Source organism: Garra rufa, chromosome 7 (genome assembly GCF_049309525.1).
Source record: "Garra rufa chromosome 7, GarRuf1.0, whole genome shotgun sequence".
Lineage (NCBI taxonomy): Eukaryota > Metazoa > Chordata > Actinopteri > Cypriniformes > Cyprinidae > Garra > Garra rufa.
The window spans coordinates 6,519,207-6,537,721 of NC_133367.1; the positions used below are offsets into that span (position 1 = coordinate 6,519,207).

Consider the following 18,515-nt stretch of genomic DNA (forward strand, 5'->3'; position numbering starts at 1 on the left):
ATGATAGAGTTCGGGCGCCAGACAGGCTTTTAATCCTGTCACATTTATGAACATGGTTTAAACCCGGTATAGCGTGAAAGTTCCATCCGTTACTCAAAACACACAAAAATTACGAGAACAAGTCCAAATGTGGATGTTGAAGTGCCAGGTAAACGTTTAATCCAAGTGATGGGGGGAAAAGGGAAAAAAATATATATATGTGAAAAAAACGGACATCAGGCGCGTTCAGTCCTCCAGAGACTGCGCCATAGATCCTGAAGATCCACGTCCACAACACATAAAATAAAAGGAAATAACACGTAAATACATGAATATACATAGTTAACATTATACACATACATTAAATATGCACATAAAACTATGACACTGTGTCAACGTATGTAAATGTGTGTGTGTGTGTGTGTGTGTGTGTGTGTGTGTGTGTGGCAAGAATAACCAGGCACTGACCCGAATCCGTAGAGAGGTGTACGTAGGGCTACCATGCCAACGAAAGCTTCACTCTTTTCGGTCCATTTCCAACTACAGCGAGTTCGTGATCGTTGCAAACACATCCAAAACCAAAGCTTCGTGTCGCAATGTTCTCCAAACTCCACATTGGTATATCAACAGCGTGCAAAACAACCACTCCGTCCCATGGCAGGTAGGCCACACAGGTACTCACTCTGCAATACACGAGTCTATGGCGCAGCACTTCCGGATGCGTCCGGCTCCCTTTTAATCACCTCTTGTCCTCTATTTCCGGTTCACGGGGTAGTTCCGATTAGAAAGTTTTCTGAGCATTTTTATTTATTTTTATTAAAAAAAAAACACTAGTGTGAAAAAGAAATACACTGTGGCAAATTCCTATACTGCCACACTATCGTCAGTCTGCCTCACTGCTGAGTAGTTTAAGACTGTAGCTCTGTGTAGCTTTTTTAGTCCTTATCTTACTATAATCCTTTGATGTTTAAACTGTAAAATACAACTTCATCACCATAAGTGATATTATCTATCAAATAAATTTGACACCACTAGTCTTTAATGTAAATTGCTTTCATTATCACAATACATAAGCCCATTGTTAACCATATCTTTTCTCTTTTGTGCATGTGGCGTCATAAGAGGGCATGAGTGCAAAGATACATTGTATACTGTACGTTTTTTTGGCAATGATTTAGCCATCACAAAATTCTTGTGGGAAATGTCTTAAAACACTATAGACCCTTTAAGTGGCAATGTCACGATTATGTCACAGCGCTAGCTGGAGGCAAAACAAAGGGAAAACTGGAGTGTGAGGCTAAGATGGTTGTTTTCTGTACCTCTTCAGCTAAAGAAGAAATTTTAGTTAATGGGCAAGAAATGTGTTAATAGGAACCTGCATACTTCTTAGAACTTGGACAGACACTTGTCAAGCAAATCATTAGGATGAATCTGAATGTGCAGATGCCTCACTTGTCACACGATTATGAAAGGGGTTTTAACTACCCTTTGCTTGCAATTCCCAGCAAAAGTCTATATATTTTGATATGGATATTGTCTATGAGAGTGGAAACATTTTGTCTTATGAAGACTTTATGCATGTTCATAACTTTCCTTTCCTCTTTAAAGAATTTCCGATTATGTCATGTATGAAATAATGTCTGTGTGCATGTGTGTAAAACTACAAATTGATGATTTATATGCTTAATCATCTGTAACTGTATACATTGTTGTGATTGATTGGTGCTGGATTTTTAAGAATTTGGTAAAAAAAAGAATAAGCAAATAACAAGAAGGATAAGCAAATCAAAGAAAAAATAGCAGTTTATGGAAAATACAAAATCTTAAATTAAATGTAGCCTACTGTAGCTATAAGTAATGTAAAAGTACTGAAATGTCTCTGTAAACTTACATCATTTACAGGAGATACATACTTTGAAAAAATAATTTGGCCATTACATGATACATGCATCCTCAGATAATATATTAATAACATTGAATGATTATTTATTTTATTTTTTATTTTTGGGGGGCCAATTGTTGCCTGCTGAAATTGAAATATACATCTTCAAGACTAGATGAAGGGGAGTTTCCCTTTAATATACACATTAGGTTTCTGTAGATGTGAATCACTCAGCCGAGCTAGTCCTGTCAGATCATCCATCCTTACATTAAGCATGTATGGGTCGCCAATCTGGTTTTGTCCGTTAAAGTTAACTTATTCAAAAAGCAGTTGCGGTCCTGGACAGTGAGTGACCTTATGCAGGTACAGTCAGATTTGATCCAGTTATTGTTATCAAGCAAGTTAACAAACCGTAATAGCTAGTGTTAGCAAAGCGGTCAGGGCAGTCTTTTTGCCTCCACCTAAGCTCTGCCCACAGAAAAACGTCTCAATGTTTACTAACAGAAAAAGGGTCTATATGATCCACTGAAAAGGCTTGCTGCAGAAGCGTTTGATTGTTGATTGCTCTGTTGCAAAATTAAAATAAATTAAAAGTGATTAAGATGATTAAGAGAGTGTGGATCCCTTATTTAAATGTAATGTCTCTTTTATATTGTTCTTCTCTCTCTTTAAATTATTCTTTTCTCATCACTGTGTTGTTCTTCCCCCATCTTCATGTTTCTTCATCAGTTCTCCTTTTTCTCTGTTCAGTTACTCAACTTTCTCCTTCAGTATCTTCATCTGTTTCTCTCTCTCCATCTCTATGAACATCTTACATGAGTAGTAACTCCCTCCGTTTGCTTTCACCATGTTGTCTATCTTCTGCAGTAGATCAGTCACCTGTGTTCGGTCTTCAGTCTCTTTATTATTGAACACATGGTATCTGTTTCCACACTCGTAAATCAGCTGATTTAAATGAGATCCAGGTTCTACCAGAAACTGTTCAATGGTTTTGTTCTTCAGATCATCTCCTCTGGTGAAGAGCACTATGGTGTACTTTAAAGAGTTTTCTCCAAACATCTCTTGGATGATCTTCACTGATTTTATTTCTTCTTGAATGAATCGTCCCACTGGAATCATTAAGAGAAACACATGTGGTCCAGGCAGGATCATGGAGATGCAGTTAGTGATTTCTCTCTTGATCTCCTCATTAGTCAGATCAGTATCAAACAGTCCTGGAGTGTCGATCACAGTAATGTGTCTGCCGTTGATTTCATCTGTCTCTTTCTGACACTCTTTAGTAACAGATGTTTGAGAAATGTCGGCTATAAACACTTCTCTTCCTAAGATGGTGTTTCCACTTGAACTCTTCCCAGCTCCAGTTTTTCCCAGCAGCACAATCCTCAGATCATCTTCTCTTGAATCTAAAAACAAATTAAAATTAAAAGTTAAAATTTTCAAAGATCCAGATCATCAGAGAACATTAATGTACAATTTATTTTAAGCATCAATTGCTATTCATATTATTTTTGGGACTCTGCATACATGGTTATTGTTTTGTCTCACATATCTGTGTAGATATTAGAAATCATGAGAAGAGTTTAATCCATGCAGATTTTCTGATCATTACCTTGTGACTGAAACCATGTCTCTAATGAATGGATTCTCCTCTTCATCTCTTCAAATTCCTTTAGTTTCTCCATCTGTGCCTCCATCAATGTCTCTGTGGAGAAACAATCACCACTATTTTCCTCCACCATCTGCTCCAGTTTCTCCATCAACACAGACACTTGTGTGTTCAGGTCAATGAACTGATGTCGTCCTCCAAATCTCTGAATGACAGACTGTGTTTCTTCATTTAGTTCTGCTGTCTGATGCTCTGAATTCTGCTTTATGAGGATCATGATGTGTTTGTTGATTCTTGAGCTGAATATCCTCTGGATCTCCTCTATTTCTGCTCTGTCTTCATTATTAAGTGGAGCATCAGGAATGATGAGGATGAAAACATGAACTCCAGGATGACAGAGAGACACACAGCGGTGAGTCTGACGCATCACTTCCTCCTCTGAGAGCTGAGTGTTGAACAGAGCAGGAAGCTCCACCAGACTGATCAGACGTCCATCAAGCTCCACGTCTCTCCTCACACACTCTGAGCTCAGCTCTGATCTTCTCTCGCTCTGCTTCAGGATCAGGTTTGAGATGAAGGATTTTAATTCTCTGTTACTCCCACACACAACCAGATTCAGCTTCACACCCTCTGGATCTGTGTCAAAGGAAGAAAATAGTTGAACAATGTGGTTTGAACTTAAAATTTAATCATATCTGCATAACAGCAATCTGGCTAAAATTAAAATTTTGAAGTTGAGAGAGAAAATGAGATGGGAGTTTTCTTAAAGTTTCCTTATGCTCTTTTACAAAGTCTTTATTTTGTTTTGGGGGTGCACTAGAACAAGCTCTCATGCTTGGTGGTTCAAAAATGCATTAATTTTCACATAATTTAAATTATTACAATAGCTTTCCCCCCAGGCTGGCACAAACCGCTCGTTTAGTTCCGGGTGTAATGAATGTCTGCCTTCTGAAAAACCAAATGTGTGGGATATATCATTGCATTCGAAGAAAAAAAAACAAAAACAAAAAAACAAACGCTGTAGTCCAAAGGAGCCGTTCTGTCACTGTTAGCAGGTTGAGGAGTGGAGATGAAGGAGCATGAACCGGAGTAAAATAAACACTGATATTTATTAAGAAAAGAAACATAGAACATGGAGCAAACAAACCAGAAGTAACGTATAAACAAAAACCAGGAGCTTGAACAAAGAACATGTAACGTTATCGACGGACAAAGGGATAGTGCAAACACAGACTTTAAATACACAGAAAAATAAGGCATGGTTTCAAACGAGATAACAGGATAACGAGGGGGGAGTACAAATATGGGCAAGACTAAACCAACTAAGATTAAACCAAAAGGGGGAGAACAAGCACTAAACCATTTACATGTGAAACATGGGGGAAAAACACTGGGAAAACAGAACAGAGAAGACTAAATCCTGACACGTTCGTTGTAGTTCTTGAAAAGGGATCTTTTGCAAACTAAATATCTCTGTGAGGACATGGCCAGAAGAAAGGCAGGGAGACACTTGTTGCAATCTCAGTGGAGTTTATTAACTCAAAAATGACATTAAAACACTAGAGTTGACCCTCCTTATGGAGGCCCCAACCACAACTAACTCTAGAAAGGCAAAGTAAGCCATTTTACACCCAAGGGTCAAACCATATTAAACACAGGGAAACCAGCAAAAAGAAAATTCATATACACCCATAAACATCTAAATAAACTTAAGTAAATATAACATTCAAAATGAATTGACATCAACATTATCAAAATAAATACAAAATATAGACAATACAATACAATACAATACAATACCCCCTACTCAGACTATGTAGTGGACTATGCCTACACTACCCAGAATTCCATATATTGGTATAAAATGGGAAGTAGGAAGCCCGTACTTCCTCTTAAACCCCCACCCCTGGAACCCTGCTGCAGTCATAAACCCAGAGACAAAGGTAAGTAAATGAAGTTGGCAAACTTTAAATAAAGTAAGAAATATTAGAAAGAAACGTCTTGGTGTCTCCTTTTTCTTGACCTAATGTGCACCTTAGACAAGAATAATAACCCCAACTTATATTAGAACAAAAACAGAAAACAAACATTAATACAAGTAGTATGAACCCAACAAAAATAAACCAAACAAAACACAGGGAATATACTAAAGGTTAAAGTTGACTGACGATGACTTATGACATCGTCACAATCTCCCTTTGGAGTGGACCTTGAGACTCGTAACTTTGTAGATGTGTTTTTATGGCCAAACATACACACCACACACTGACAAAAAGTGAAACTCACAAAGTGAAAAAGTATAGTAGGACCCCTTTAAAAATGTTATTCTCAAAAAAACTATTTCTTAATGCCTGAAGAAAGAAATACATAAACATCTTGGATGACAACATTATCTGTAAATGTATCTTAACAGAAACAGAACACTAGTTTTTGGTTTGTAGACATATATTATTCTAACATTCCCAGAACTTCTCCCTAACCGCTTTACTCTGGTATCAATACCCGCTGTATGTTAGGAGTGTTAGAGAAAAATTCATAAGGGGTGATTTTGATGCTTATGTGTTAAACATTTTGGAATGTATGGGAGGGTAACTGAGAAACTCCATGATCAGATTCCTCTGAGAGAGGGCCTCAGCAGCTTCTGGGGGGGCACCGGAGAGATGGGGCCTTATGGCACCAGAGGGTGACCCTAAGGGTCATGGGAAGCCTAGGAGATAGGCTCAGGATGTCCAGGAGAGGAGATGTATGGAGATGTGTTTTTACTTGTGTATCTTATGTGAAAAAGACCAGCTGCCTTTTCCGTGTAACCTTGAGTGTGCAAGAGGTATAAAGCGGAGGCGAAAACCCTCCCTCCTTGTCACACTCTGCAGGAAACCTGTGTTTCTGTATGACTGTTTGATCTTCTTTGCAAAGAATAAACCTTTATTAACTATTACTTAGGTTTTGTCTTTATTACCGAGGTCTCAAAGGAAATTTCCTCAACAAACTTGGTGTCAGAAGTGGGATTCAATGGCTGTGTCTTCTGACCTGACAGCGGAACGGTGACCGTACATCCTGAACAATAGACACGTTCAGCCCTAACCCCGACTAGGATTCAGGGAGACAGGGGCCGATCCGCCGAAGGCCGGAGGAGGCACCACTGGAATCATCGAACCAATCAAGCCTCCAAAACTGAGACTCTCGGGTAAGAGACAGACTTAATTATTTTCTTTTTTGGGGAAAAAGTAAATAGAAAGTAAATAGGTGAATTTGGTAAAAGGGGACGAACCATACTGACAATTGACAAAATCTACGCGCGAGGAGACGTACCCTGGGGGTACTGATCGCAACCACGCAGTGGAAGGCTGCGGGGGTAGATTGGAAGTGGAAAGCTTCGACCTCTCCAGTCTTGGGTGAAAGATTGGTCCTGTTGGAGACGTCTGACAGGGAATAGGGCGCGCCCGCTAGGGAAAAAAGTTGCACTTTGGAAAAAGTGGTCAAACGTCAGTATGGGGAAATCTCAAAGCAAATTTGGGAAATATGACACGCCGACATTTAGGGAAATGAGAAAGTCGGTGGGTGAAAAGTGTATTTTGGACATAGAAAAACTGATTATGTATCATGAGTTTCCTAGGGAGAGAACCTTGAGTGTTGTGAAGCTGAAAGCAGTGAAAGAGTCAGTAAGGGAGGGCAGTGAGGTGCCAAAGAAATGTGGCAAGAGGCATGTGTGTAAGGAATGTGAGGGGACGGTGAATTGTTGGCTTGGCGAGGCGGAGAGAAGAGAAAGAAGGGCTTTACAAAAAGCAAAGACAGGGAGGGAAACGAAGATCGAGAAAAAACAGACAATAGTAGAGGATAATGAGAAAAAGATTGATAGAATGTTGAAGGAATTAAAAGTGAGTGAAGAGGAAATTAGGAAATTAAAAGAAGGAAAAACATTTGCATTAATCACAAATACTAATATGTCTGATGTTTCTGTCTTTAAACATGTTCCACCGCCGTACAATGTCCATCACTACCCTGTGGCCGAGCTGCGCGCTTTGAAAGTTGATCCCGACCTCGACTGCTCCCCTCCGAAAAACCCTACAGCACCGCAAGCAGCAGCAGCAGCAAGTGGAGCTGAGCCAGACGCACTGCCCGAAGAGACTCTAGGGGGTGACAAGCTGAGCACCGAACTGTTAAGGTTTTGTGAACAATTCAGCCCAATGATGGCAGAGCTGTCGAAGCTGGGGCCGACGAACTGGTACAAGATCAGGGGCAGAGTGCCAGAGGACGATTGCAGAAGGAAGAGCAGCAACTGGGATGATCCCGCAAATTATGCATACCGGAGAGCTGTGGACAGAGTGGTTGATGTGATCAGAGACACGTTTCCGACGCGAATCGACATGTCCAGAGTCAGCCGATGCCAGCAGGAGAAAGATAAAAGGGTCGATGAGTACTACTGCCGCCTGCACGAGGCGTTCAACCAATTCTCGGGGCTGATTGAACCGGCTGACAGAGGTCAGGAGCCGGGGATATGGGAGAGTCATTTGAGAAATGCCTTCCTGGACGGACTGAGACTGGACATTGCAGCAAAGGTAAAAATTTCCTGCATTGAATTCAGAGAAGCAAGATTGGCCACAGTTTTGATTCACGCACGGCACGCTGATAAGCTGCAGAGAGAGAAGCGTGAGAAGAAACAGGCCAGAACGGACAGAGATTTACAGCTGAGTTTGGCGAAGATAGCCACGGGTGCAGAAAGAGATGAACCGCGGAGAGAGAACCGCAAAGGCTGGGCCAGAGGGAAAAAGGAGAGAGGCCCAGTGAAACCTCAGCGCAAGTGGAGCTGCTGGATATGTGAGACCGACGACCATGACTTCAGAAGCTGCTCTAAATGCCGTATATGCAAACAGGATGGACATTGGGCTCAGAATTGCCCCGTAGCGAAGAAGCAAGAGGAAAAATGGATCGGACTGATGCGAGGAGGAGAACGGGGAGCAGGAGGGGGAGGAGGAGACGAGCGAGCAGCCACAAGAAAAGGGAAGTGAACATAAATCAATTACACACGCATACACATACACTGATGTACTGACTGCTCTTTGCAATGAAGAAAAAGCTTGCTTTCCTGTGTCTGTGTCTGAAATGAATGATGATGCTGTTGAAAAACAGTATGCTATGTATAAGTCTGAGGCGTTTAAAGTAATACCAAAATATTCACTGATAGTTCAGGGAAAACGAATTGATTTTTTAGCTGATTCAGGGGCTACAAGATCAACCGTGCGGCTATGTGACCTACCATGTGTACCAGAGCTAACAAATCATGTTTCTGGGTCTCTCTGTGCGTCAGGACGTACAATGTTTGAGAGATTTACAGAACCATTAATTTGTGAAACAGAAACAGGAAGAGTGCTAAAACATGCATTCTTGTTCTCAAAAAAACTTGTCCCGTACCCATCTTAGGACGAGATCTGATGTGCAAACTAAATTTGACGCTCATTGCTGATTCCTATGGTGTCAGGGTGGAAGAGAAAAAAAACGGAATTGAGCAATGGAGCTGTTTGTACGAGCAGTCTCAATGGGTTTACGAATGGCACATCATAAATCATGATTGGGCTACAATGATGTGCGAAAAAGCTAGGGAATGTGTAACATGCTCTGAGGCAGAAATAATGGCACCTGATGATTTGCATTGTACGCCACATGTTGTAGTGGAAAGGGATGAAAACTATGAAAAAGATTGGTTTGAGCAGAATTGTGCAGAGACTTTGAGTTTTGACAAAATGTTTTGGCGAAAGGATGTGTGTGCGTTGGCAGCATGCCTTACAGAGGTACAGTCTAAACAGTATCACATGACAGAGCAGACAGTTTCACACTTGTCGTTAGCGAAGGCTGAAGGTCAGACTTGGGCAGAGGTTGGTTTGTTTACAAAAGAATGTGTCGATACTTTAGATTGAAGAGAAATAGGCTCAGGATTAAAACACAGTGAGAGTTTGAAAGCATTTATGATGACAATTGAATGCAAAGTTGAGGTTGAAAGAATTGTAAGACCAATTCTAAATGACAAAACTGACTGGGAAAATCAATGCATGGTAAATGTTGAGCCCTCAGAAATTCATTCAGCACTGGCAGAAGTACCATCACATGTATGGGCCAAACACAAATACGATGTGGGGTTAATTAAAGGATGTGAACCACTTGTAATCACTCCAAAATCTGATTACAGGCCGTGTCAACATCAATATCCACTAAAAAAAAGAGGCAATTGAGGGAATAAGGCCAGTGTTTGAATCCTTACTGAAGGAGGGTGTGATAGTTCCATGCGATGATTCGCCAGTTAGAACTCCAATTTTCCCAGTGAGAAAGATAAGAGACAAAGGTCAGCCGGCTGAATGGAGGTTTGTTCAGGATTTGCAGGCAGTAAATGCAGCTACAATACAGAGAGCTCCTTCAGTGCCTAATCCCTATACAATTCTTTCTCAGATACCGGCTGATGCGAACTTCTTTTCAGTGATTGATTTGGCTAATGCATTTTTCAGTGTGCCAGTGGCAAAAGAGAGCCAATACTGGTTTGCATTTGAATTTAATGGCAAAGGCTATTGCTTTCAACGGTTAGCTCAAGGCTTTGCAGAATCGCCAACTAAATTCAACGAAGCGCTGAAAAGAAGTTTAGAACCGCTTAAATTATCAGAGGGTACTGTTTTATTGCAGTATATTGATGATATTTTTTTGTGTTCTCGAGACGAAGCTACTTGCGTAGCAGACTCTGTGACCCTCCTGAAACATTTGGCTGAGGAGGGCCACAAAGTCAGCCTGTCAAAATTGCAATTTGCAAAACAACAGGTAACATTTTTGGGACATGTCATAACACCAAATTGTAAATCTCTGTCTGACAAGCGTGTTGAAGGTATAAAGAATGTACCAAAACCGATCACAAAAATAAACAAATGTTGTCATTTTTGGGAATGTGTTCGTATTGCAGAACATTCATCCCCAATTATGCAATTCTGGAACAACCCCTGCCTAGCCTAACAGTAGGAAAGGGGCTAAAATCCACTGACAAAATTGAGTGGACAACAGAGGCAGAAGAAGCTTTTGTTAACATGAAAATTCAGTTAGCTCAAGCGCCTGCTTTGGGCCTTCCAAATGGTGATCGGCCGTTTGTGCAGATGGTAGTTGAGAAAAATGGGTTTATGACTTCTGTGTTGTTGCAACATCATGGGGACAGACTGAGGCCTGTGGCTTATTTTTATAGCAAATTGGATCCAGTCGCTGCAGGTCTGCCACTGTGTTTAAGAGCAGTGGCGGCTGCAGAACAGGCTGTGATGGCTTCAAGAGAGTTTGTGGGTTATTCTGACCTGACTTTGTTAGCGCCACGCGCAGTCACCATGATTTTGCAAGAACAAAACACATCGCGATTGTCAACAGCCAGATGGTTGCGGTACCATACAATCTTACTTGAGATGCCGAATATCACAATTAAGCGTTGTACGACCCTGAATGCTGCTACCCTCCTCCCAACAGAAGGAGACGGAGAGGAGCATCATTGTTGTTTGTCGGCATTGGAACAGGTCTGTACGCCGCGTCCCGACCTTTCTGATATACCACTCGAAAACTGCGAAAATGTCCTCTTTGTGGATGGATCTGCGACGAAAGATCCACAAACAGGTCAAAACAAAGTAGGCTATGCAATAACAACTGAATTTGAGTGGCCTCGGGTAAATTGCCATCAAATTATTCTGCGCAGGCGGCTGAGCTCGTGGCGTTAACAGAAGCTTGCAAATTGATGAAAGATCAATGCGTAACAATTTACACTGATTCACGATATGCGTTCGGTGTGACACATGATTTTGGGGCACAGTGGAAACACAGAAAATTTTTGAAATCGGACGGACGACCAATTTTGAATGCCCATTTAGTGACAGAACTGCTAGAAGCTATTCTGCTTCCAAAACAGGTTGTCGTCTGCAAATGCAAGGCCCTCACCAGAAAGACTCTGTTTCTCTAGGGAATAAGAGGGCAGATGCAGCTGCAAGGACAGCGGCCTCACACCAGACAGATAAACAGGAGTGCACCCTCTTATCTGAAACTCTCTCCAACACTAATGAAAACAGTTTTTTCATCTTTACAGGGCATGCAGACTTTTGCGACAGCGAAGGAGAAGGAGCTCTGGAGGCGGGGTGCCTGTAAAATGACTGAGGGGATTTGGCGTAGTGTGGATGGCAGACCTTGTTTACCCAAACATTTCTTTTTACATTATTGTCGTTTGACACATGGGTTAGACCATGTGTCAAAAGGGGGAATGGTGACACAAATGAAAGAATTGTGGTTTACAAAGGGGTTAACAACTGAAATTTGTGGAATTTTTTTTTATAATTTGCAACACACATAACTTGGCAGAAGAGCAGTAGCAGTAGAAGAGGCTCTGTTGACTGAAATAGTCCCAAGATGGGGAATTCCATAGGAAATTAGCTCAGACAATGCCACACATTTTGTTAATGAGACAATAAAACAAAATGGGCAAAATTTGTGAGGAAACTGGACTTACATGGATTAAGTTGCTTTGCATTTTTCTTGTATATGAGAATGAGGAAAAGATCTAGGGAAAACCTGAGCCCATACAAAATTCTCTTTGGTAGACCACTATTTATGGGATTAGAGGGGGGAAAACAACAGCTGCCATCAACAGGATTGTGTGAGCATGATATGTTAGGTTATTGCAAAGAAATGTCTTCTCTGTTGTCTAATATTTGTGTACAGGTGAAAGCTGCCCAAGGAAAGGTTGCTGAAAGTTCCTTGCACAACATCAAACCCGGTGATTTCGTGGGATTTCATGGGGGATGAGATCTGAGGAATGAGTAAAAGGTGGCTGGGCCCATTCAAGGTGTTCCTAACTACACACACAGCTGTGAAGGTAGCTGACGTGAGAGCCACGTGGATTCATGCTAGCCACTGTAAAAGGTCCCATCTACATCCTGGGAGGAGGAGCGGATGGAGTAAAGAGATTTGAGGCAGATGACAACATTACCAATATTGTGGCGCACATGAGAAGGGCCGTAAAAGAGCCCGAAAAAGCAGATTCCATACAAGCAGAATGGTGGACTCGGGGGAGTTTGGGCCTATTGGCTGTGTACAACTGTGTTGCCAATGATTGGGGAGGGTCTTTTACTTCTGATGTGTCTACCATGTATTTTGCAGTTGGTTTCCAGCTCAGTACAGAGACTGGTGACATCTAGCGTCTCACCAAAGATGGTGAAGTTCAGTGTGGATGATGAGAACGGGGTGATTGATAATGTAGTGATGGGTTTTGATTTGGAGAAACCAATCAGTGACAGTGATGATAGCAGTAGTGGAACTTACAGTGAAATGAATTAAGACAGGATGAAACGACGAAGGTTTTAAGCAGGTCATTTGTCCGTGTTACGAGACAATGCAACAAGACGAAGGGATTGACTGTCTTTATGTCTGTGACTGTAATGTGTGGCTTGCTTTCGAAAGGGGGAAAAACCCCAAACAAAAAGCCTTTGCATATTTTAAGCTTTTTTCACAAACTTAAGAGAATGATCATTTATATGAAAATCAGAGATGAAGAATATAAATATAATGTGACACCTTGAGTTTGCTATATTTTCATTATGAGTTTTGAAAAGTATTACATGTATTAGAAAGATGTAACCGTAGAAAACATATAATCAGTAGTGATGAAGTTTTGAGTTTCATATGAATAACATTTCTATTTTGGGATCTGAGAGGTGACTGAGGGTCTGACCCATGTCAGGAATGCAATAACAGTGTTTATTCGTTTAGCCCGGCTTCCAGAGAACAAATGTGAAGTTGTGAAAATATGTTTGATTATTAGTAGTTTAAGAGTGTTTAACGTGGTAATTATTTTTTTTCCTTTTTTGATGATTGGTAATCAGTAAATGATATAAAAGGGGGAAATTGTTAGAGAAAAATTCATAAGGGGTGATTTTGATGCTTATGTGTTAAACATTTTGGAATGTATGGGAGGGTAACTGAGAAACTCCATGATCAGATTCCTCTGAGAGAGGGCCTCAGCAGCTTCTGGGGGGGGGCACCGGAGAGATGGGGCCTTATGGCACCAGAGGGTGACCCTAAGGGTCATGGGAAGCCTAGGAGATAGGCTCAGGATGTCCAGGAGAGGAGATGTATGGAGATGTGTTTTTACTTGTGTATCTTATGTGAAAAAGACCAGCTGCCTTTTCCGTGTAACCTTGAGTGTGCAAGAGGTATAAAGCGGAGGCGAAAACCCTCCCTCCTTGTCACACTCTGCAGGAAACCTGTGTTTCTGTATGACTGTTTGATCTTCTTTGCAAAGAATAAACCTTTATTAACTATTACTTAGGTTTTGTCTTTATTACCGAGGTCTCAAAGGAAATTTCCTCAACAGGAGTCATAATCAGTATTATACAAACATTTGCAACATTTTAATTGGAAGGTTAGTTTACATGGTTATTAAAAGAGTAGCCTAAAAGTAGTCATTTTTGGGAACGTTTTGTATAAGGTCATTTTAATTAAATTTGAAAACAACTGCAACTTTCTGGGAATGTTATGTTCTGTGTTAGTTATTTTTAGGTAATTTCTGTTCTGTGTTCTTAAGTAATACAGAGCTTTTCAGGTGCTTAAAGTGTGATGTTTGGGATGTTTGTTAGTTGCCTGACATGAATCCCTTTATATTTTACATTCTGAGAAAAAAAGCTGAAGGTATAAGAAAAAAAAAAAAAGCTGGAGCTAAAAATGTCAGTAAAGAGAATAGAAGTAAGTTACTTAAGGCTGAAATACACCACACAAGTTTTTAAAATCTGAAGAGATTTTGGCGAAAGTCAGTGTATTCCAGTCTTTAGGGTCTGGGGTCATTAATTGAAAAAGGTTTACGATTTTGAGTTGATTTTTCTACTTGAAATATGTAGCTTAAGCATAAAAAGTTACACCGTACTGCAAATAACCTATAAGATTATTCATTTATTCACACAACATTTCTTTATTCAGAGAAATAAATGAATGCACTCACCCAGTGTCTTGATCTTCTGCTGTAACTCTTTGATTTCATCATCTTTCACTCTCAGTGTCTCCTCTAGTTCATGTCTGACTCTCTTCTCTAGAGCTCTCAAATACATCTGGAGAGAATAGGGTTCAGTCTTCATGCTCTCTATAACATCTAGAATCTTTGAGATCTGTTCAGAGTTTCCCTGGTCCTTTAACCCCATCACACTGTACCGACTCCCATAGAGACTCACAATGTTCTGAGATTCTGAGGATAAAACCAAATCTGACACATTTTTGTCAACAGTGAGTTCAGTAGTGAAAAGCACCATGAAGTGCTCTTGTGAGTAAAATATTTCTTTAATCTTCTCCAGTTCTGCTTCGTCTTCAGTAGTAAGTGGTCTTACAGGAGTAACGAGGATGAAAACATGAACTCCAGGATCACAGAGAGACACACAGCGGTGAGTCTGAAGCATCACTTCCTCCTCTGAGAGCTGAGTGAGAGCTGGAAGCTCTATTACACTGATCTGCCGTCCATGAATCATTCCCTTGCTCTGACACACTTTACTACTCACTGAACTCTTGAGTGTTGAATTATTTCCACACAGCACAATGTTCAGCTTTGATTTTCCAGCAGTCACTGAAACAATATTTAGAGACAGTACATTAAATTATGGTACCAAATGCACACTTGCTTAACAGCAAAAATATTATTTGTGACCAATGCTGGTAATATTAATTGGAATGCACATGGGTTCATTTTGAGCTACAGACAAAACAGTGAAAAAACTGGTCGAATTTGAGGTTTTCTCCAAAATTTGAAAGACTGATATATGAATCCACCAATGCATGATCCTGACAAATACATGTACACAGAATTACAGTATTTAAGTAGGCCATTCACACAAATCTGTTACATCTTAAGTAAACATTTGGGAAACTGTTGATGTGTAACACTATATTAGATCCGTGCAGTGCAGTAGGAGTTACTACAGTATATAGGCCGTCTGTCTCATTGATGTTAATCTAACAAAAAATAAATAAAAGATTGCTGCTCTTGATTGAACTGTCTTCAAATTAATTTTTTTTTTTTTTTTTTCTTACTTGAATGCTTTTGTTTAGATGTCAAACGCATATTGTATTGTATCGGCACCCAAGTATCATGATAGTATTGAATTGGGAGGTAGGTGTATTGTCCCATCCCTAGTTTTTGTGCATCTGTTCTTATTTTTTAACAAAAATGTATTTTTTAATAAGATAAAATAAAAATGGATACATTGTGATCATTAATATAATTACTATTAAGAAAGGAAGTGGAGGAAACAAAGCAATGTTGTTAGGTGATGTTGCTTTGGAACCTATAGAAAATTTTGACTTTTTCTCAGAACTGCCTTTGCTGACTTTGTTGAATTCAAAACAGTCGTAGCTCAGTCATTTTTCATCCGATTCCAACAAATCAAATCACTTTGAAGGTCTTTTAATGGAAAATTGCTTATTTTGCCAATGCAGGTAAATATCACATATCGTAAAATATGATTAGATTGCAGTATATTCTTGTATCAACTGAAGGGTGCCTTGCAGTAGTTGACAATGTCTGTTAACGTCTTAATACCCTATTTAAAAATAACTAGATTTTTGTTATAATTAAGCCTTTAAACCAAAAAAAAAAAAACTGACTGTTAAAAAGAAATCTTAGTGCAATTCACACAGTAGTGCCCCCCATTTTCTCCCTGTCATTTCCTGTCTCTGTTAAAGAACACAAAAGCATTTCTTGCTTATATTCTTGGAGGTATTATTCTGAGAAAAAGACTGACAAACCTCCTCCATCACTTGCTGTGCTCTCCTTGAGATCAGATTTCTTCTCTTTCTCATCTCCTCTGACTGAACCTCCAGATCTGCTCAGATCTCCATCCACTGATGATCCACCTTCATCCTCAAACACGTTACAGGTTAGAAATATCCCCTCTGTCCTTCTGATCAACTCAGATCGCCATCCTTGGTTTATTGTATCAAACCGAAGATGTCCTCCTCCACACTCTTTTATTAAATCATTAATAGCATTATTCCAGGAATACCACATGAATCTGCGTGGCTCTTCATCAGTAGTCAGCACTATAGTGTGTTTCATGGCCTGGTAACTGAAGAGGCTGAGCACATATTTCACTCTGTGTCTGTTGTCCTCTCTGAAGTCCTTATACTGCAGTACGAGTACAAACACATGAGGTCCTGGAGCAGACAGATGCACACACTCTCTCACTCCTTGTGTGATCTGATGATGTGAGAGATGTGTCTGGAGCAGGTGAGTGAGGATGACTGTGATGTGTCTCCCCTCCACCTCTCCCCTGATTCTCATACTGTGCTGCTGTGAAGATGAAGTTTCTCTGCCATACACTGTTGTACCAAGAATAGTGTTTGCCACCCGTCTGTTTTCTGATCCATACTTTCCTATCAGCACAATCCTCAGATCACTCACTGAAACACAAACACACACAATGCAATAAAAAAGCACTGCATAATCATCACTGAAAAATCTCATATTAAAAATCCCACAGAATTATCAGATTCCATACAAGTAATGTTAAAGCATCAAGTAACACCTGTCAGAAACTTTAGGAACATCTATAAAATAAAATAAAAAAAGACATTTGTTTAATACTAAAAAGTTTTATGCAGAGAAATGTTTTCTTCATGCTCTTAGCTACTGTATCAAGAGTACTGTACTGTCTGCTGTCACTAATGTGACATATGAACAAGCACAAATGAGATCTCAACTATGATGGACTGGAATATTTTTTAATGAATGACAACTTATGCCAAACTGTCACTCAGACAAAGTTACTGTAGGGGTTCAGAAGACTTGAAATTCAGGCCTAGATCTGTAAGGACACGTTTTATGGTTCTTTTAGCCTGTGCATTTTTATTGTCCTCTTGCGTTATTGACAAACTAGTTTCCTATTTGGCATTGTAAAGATGCTTTGACACAATCAGTATTGTATAAAGCGCTATATAAATAAAGGTGACTTGACTATTACTTCGACGGATACTCCACATGAAAGCAACCACAGCATCTCAACTAAAGAAAAAGCTGCACCGCAAAAGTGCTCTTATACGGTGACCACCAGGGGCCATGATTGGTTCACTTGATTTTGTGGTGGCCACGAGATATTAATTTGTGGGAATGTCATATTAACTCGTGGGAACGTCATATATTATGTCATGGCAATGAGTTTAATGCATAAACAAACCCGTGTGACCATAGTAACCCGGGATCAGAGATAGATTCATTAATATTTTATTTTGAATTAAGAAATGATTATATTCATTATTAGAAATTAATGCAATATTAAATGAATATATGAACAAGCGATGCTGTCGACATGCGATGTAGACAGCATTCAAAATAAGTTTATCATGAATAAATATTACATAAAGTACATCAAATAAAATAGGCCTACAAGAAATATTTTTATATATCCGACAGTCTTTTAAGTCCATTAACTGATCTTATTTTTACATATTACCTATTATTAATATTAGCCTATTATTTTTTATATTCCTTTATGTTCTTTTTTCCCTTCATTTCGATCTCTTTAGGGGAGAGTGGGGATGATTGCTACACTTTTTGCATTTCCTTTAGTTTCTCAGAGACTGTTTGTATTAGAAAGCCGAAATTTTAATACAATAAAGCTGCATCTGTCAGCTACTCACCCATATTGCTGCAACATGTGTACACATTATAATATACGTACACTTTACACTTAAATAGACAAAGTGAAATGTTGCAACCGTCCCCACGATAGGGGACAGTTGCAACATTCAATAAAATGTAATTAAATCATTCTTTAATATAATTTTGCAATTTCTTTATTTTATTTGTGCACAGTCACAGTCTTTAATAAGGTAAATTGGCTGTAAAAATGTTTTTTTAAAACTACGAATAGTAAATGAAAAACATTAAGTAGCAATTAGGTTTTTTTACCTATTCAGTTAAAAAAAGGAGAGATAACTGACTATTAAAGGGGTTCATTAGGATTATCATTATAAAATTACAGTTATGGCAAGCTTTTAAATCAATATTGTGGTAAGGGA

At 39.6% G+C, this 18,515-nt stretch overlaps 1 protein-coding gene across 1 annotated transcript; it reads right to left on the minus strand.

Annotated features, from left to right (window-relative positions):
- Window positions 1–1,794: 1,794 nt before the first annotated feature.
- Window positions 1,795–16,892, minus strand: LOC141338682 (GTPase IMAP family member 8-like). The gene is made up of 4 exons (XM_073844289.1): window positions 16,245–16,892; window positions 14,455–15,066; window positions 3,471–4,103; window positions 1,795–3,264 (listed from the first exon to the last, which is right to left on the minus strand). Exons 1-4 carry the CDS (start codon window positions 16,777–16,779, stop codon window positions 2,612–2,614), a joined length of 2,433 nt encoding a protein of 810 aa, XP_073700390.1. The 5' UTR covers window positions 16,780–16,892; the 3' UTR covers window positions 1,795–2,611.
- Between the last annotated feature and the right edge of the window lie 1,623 nt (window positions 16,893–18,515).

Bases quoted from the DNA above. Each gene is read 5' to 3' on its own strand.
- LOC141338682 (XM_073844289.1), bottom strand. From the start codon at position 16,779: ATGAGAATCAGGGGAGAGGTGGAGGGGAGACACATCACAGTCATCCTC. The intron at 15,067-16,244 runs GTTTGTCAGTCT...ATATTGTTTCAG, and splicing joins CACAGCAAGTGATGGAGGAG to TGACTGCTGGAAAATCAAAG. The intron at 4,104-14,454 runs GTGAGTGCATTC...CCTTTGACACAG, and splicing joins GCAGAAGATCAAGACACTGG to ATCCAGAGGGTGTGAAGCTG.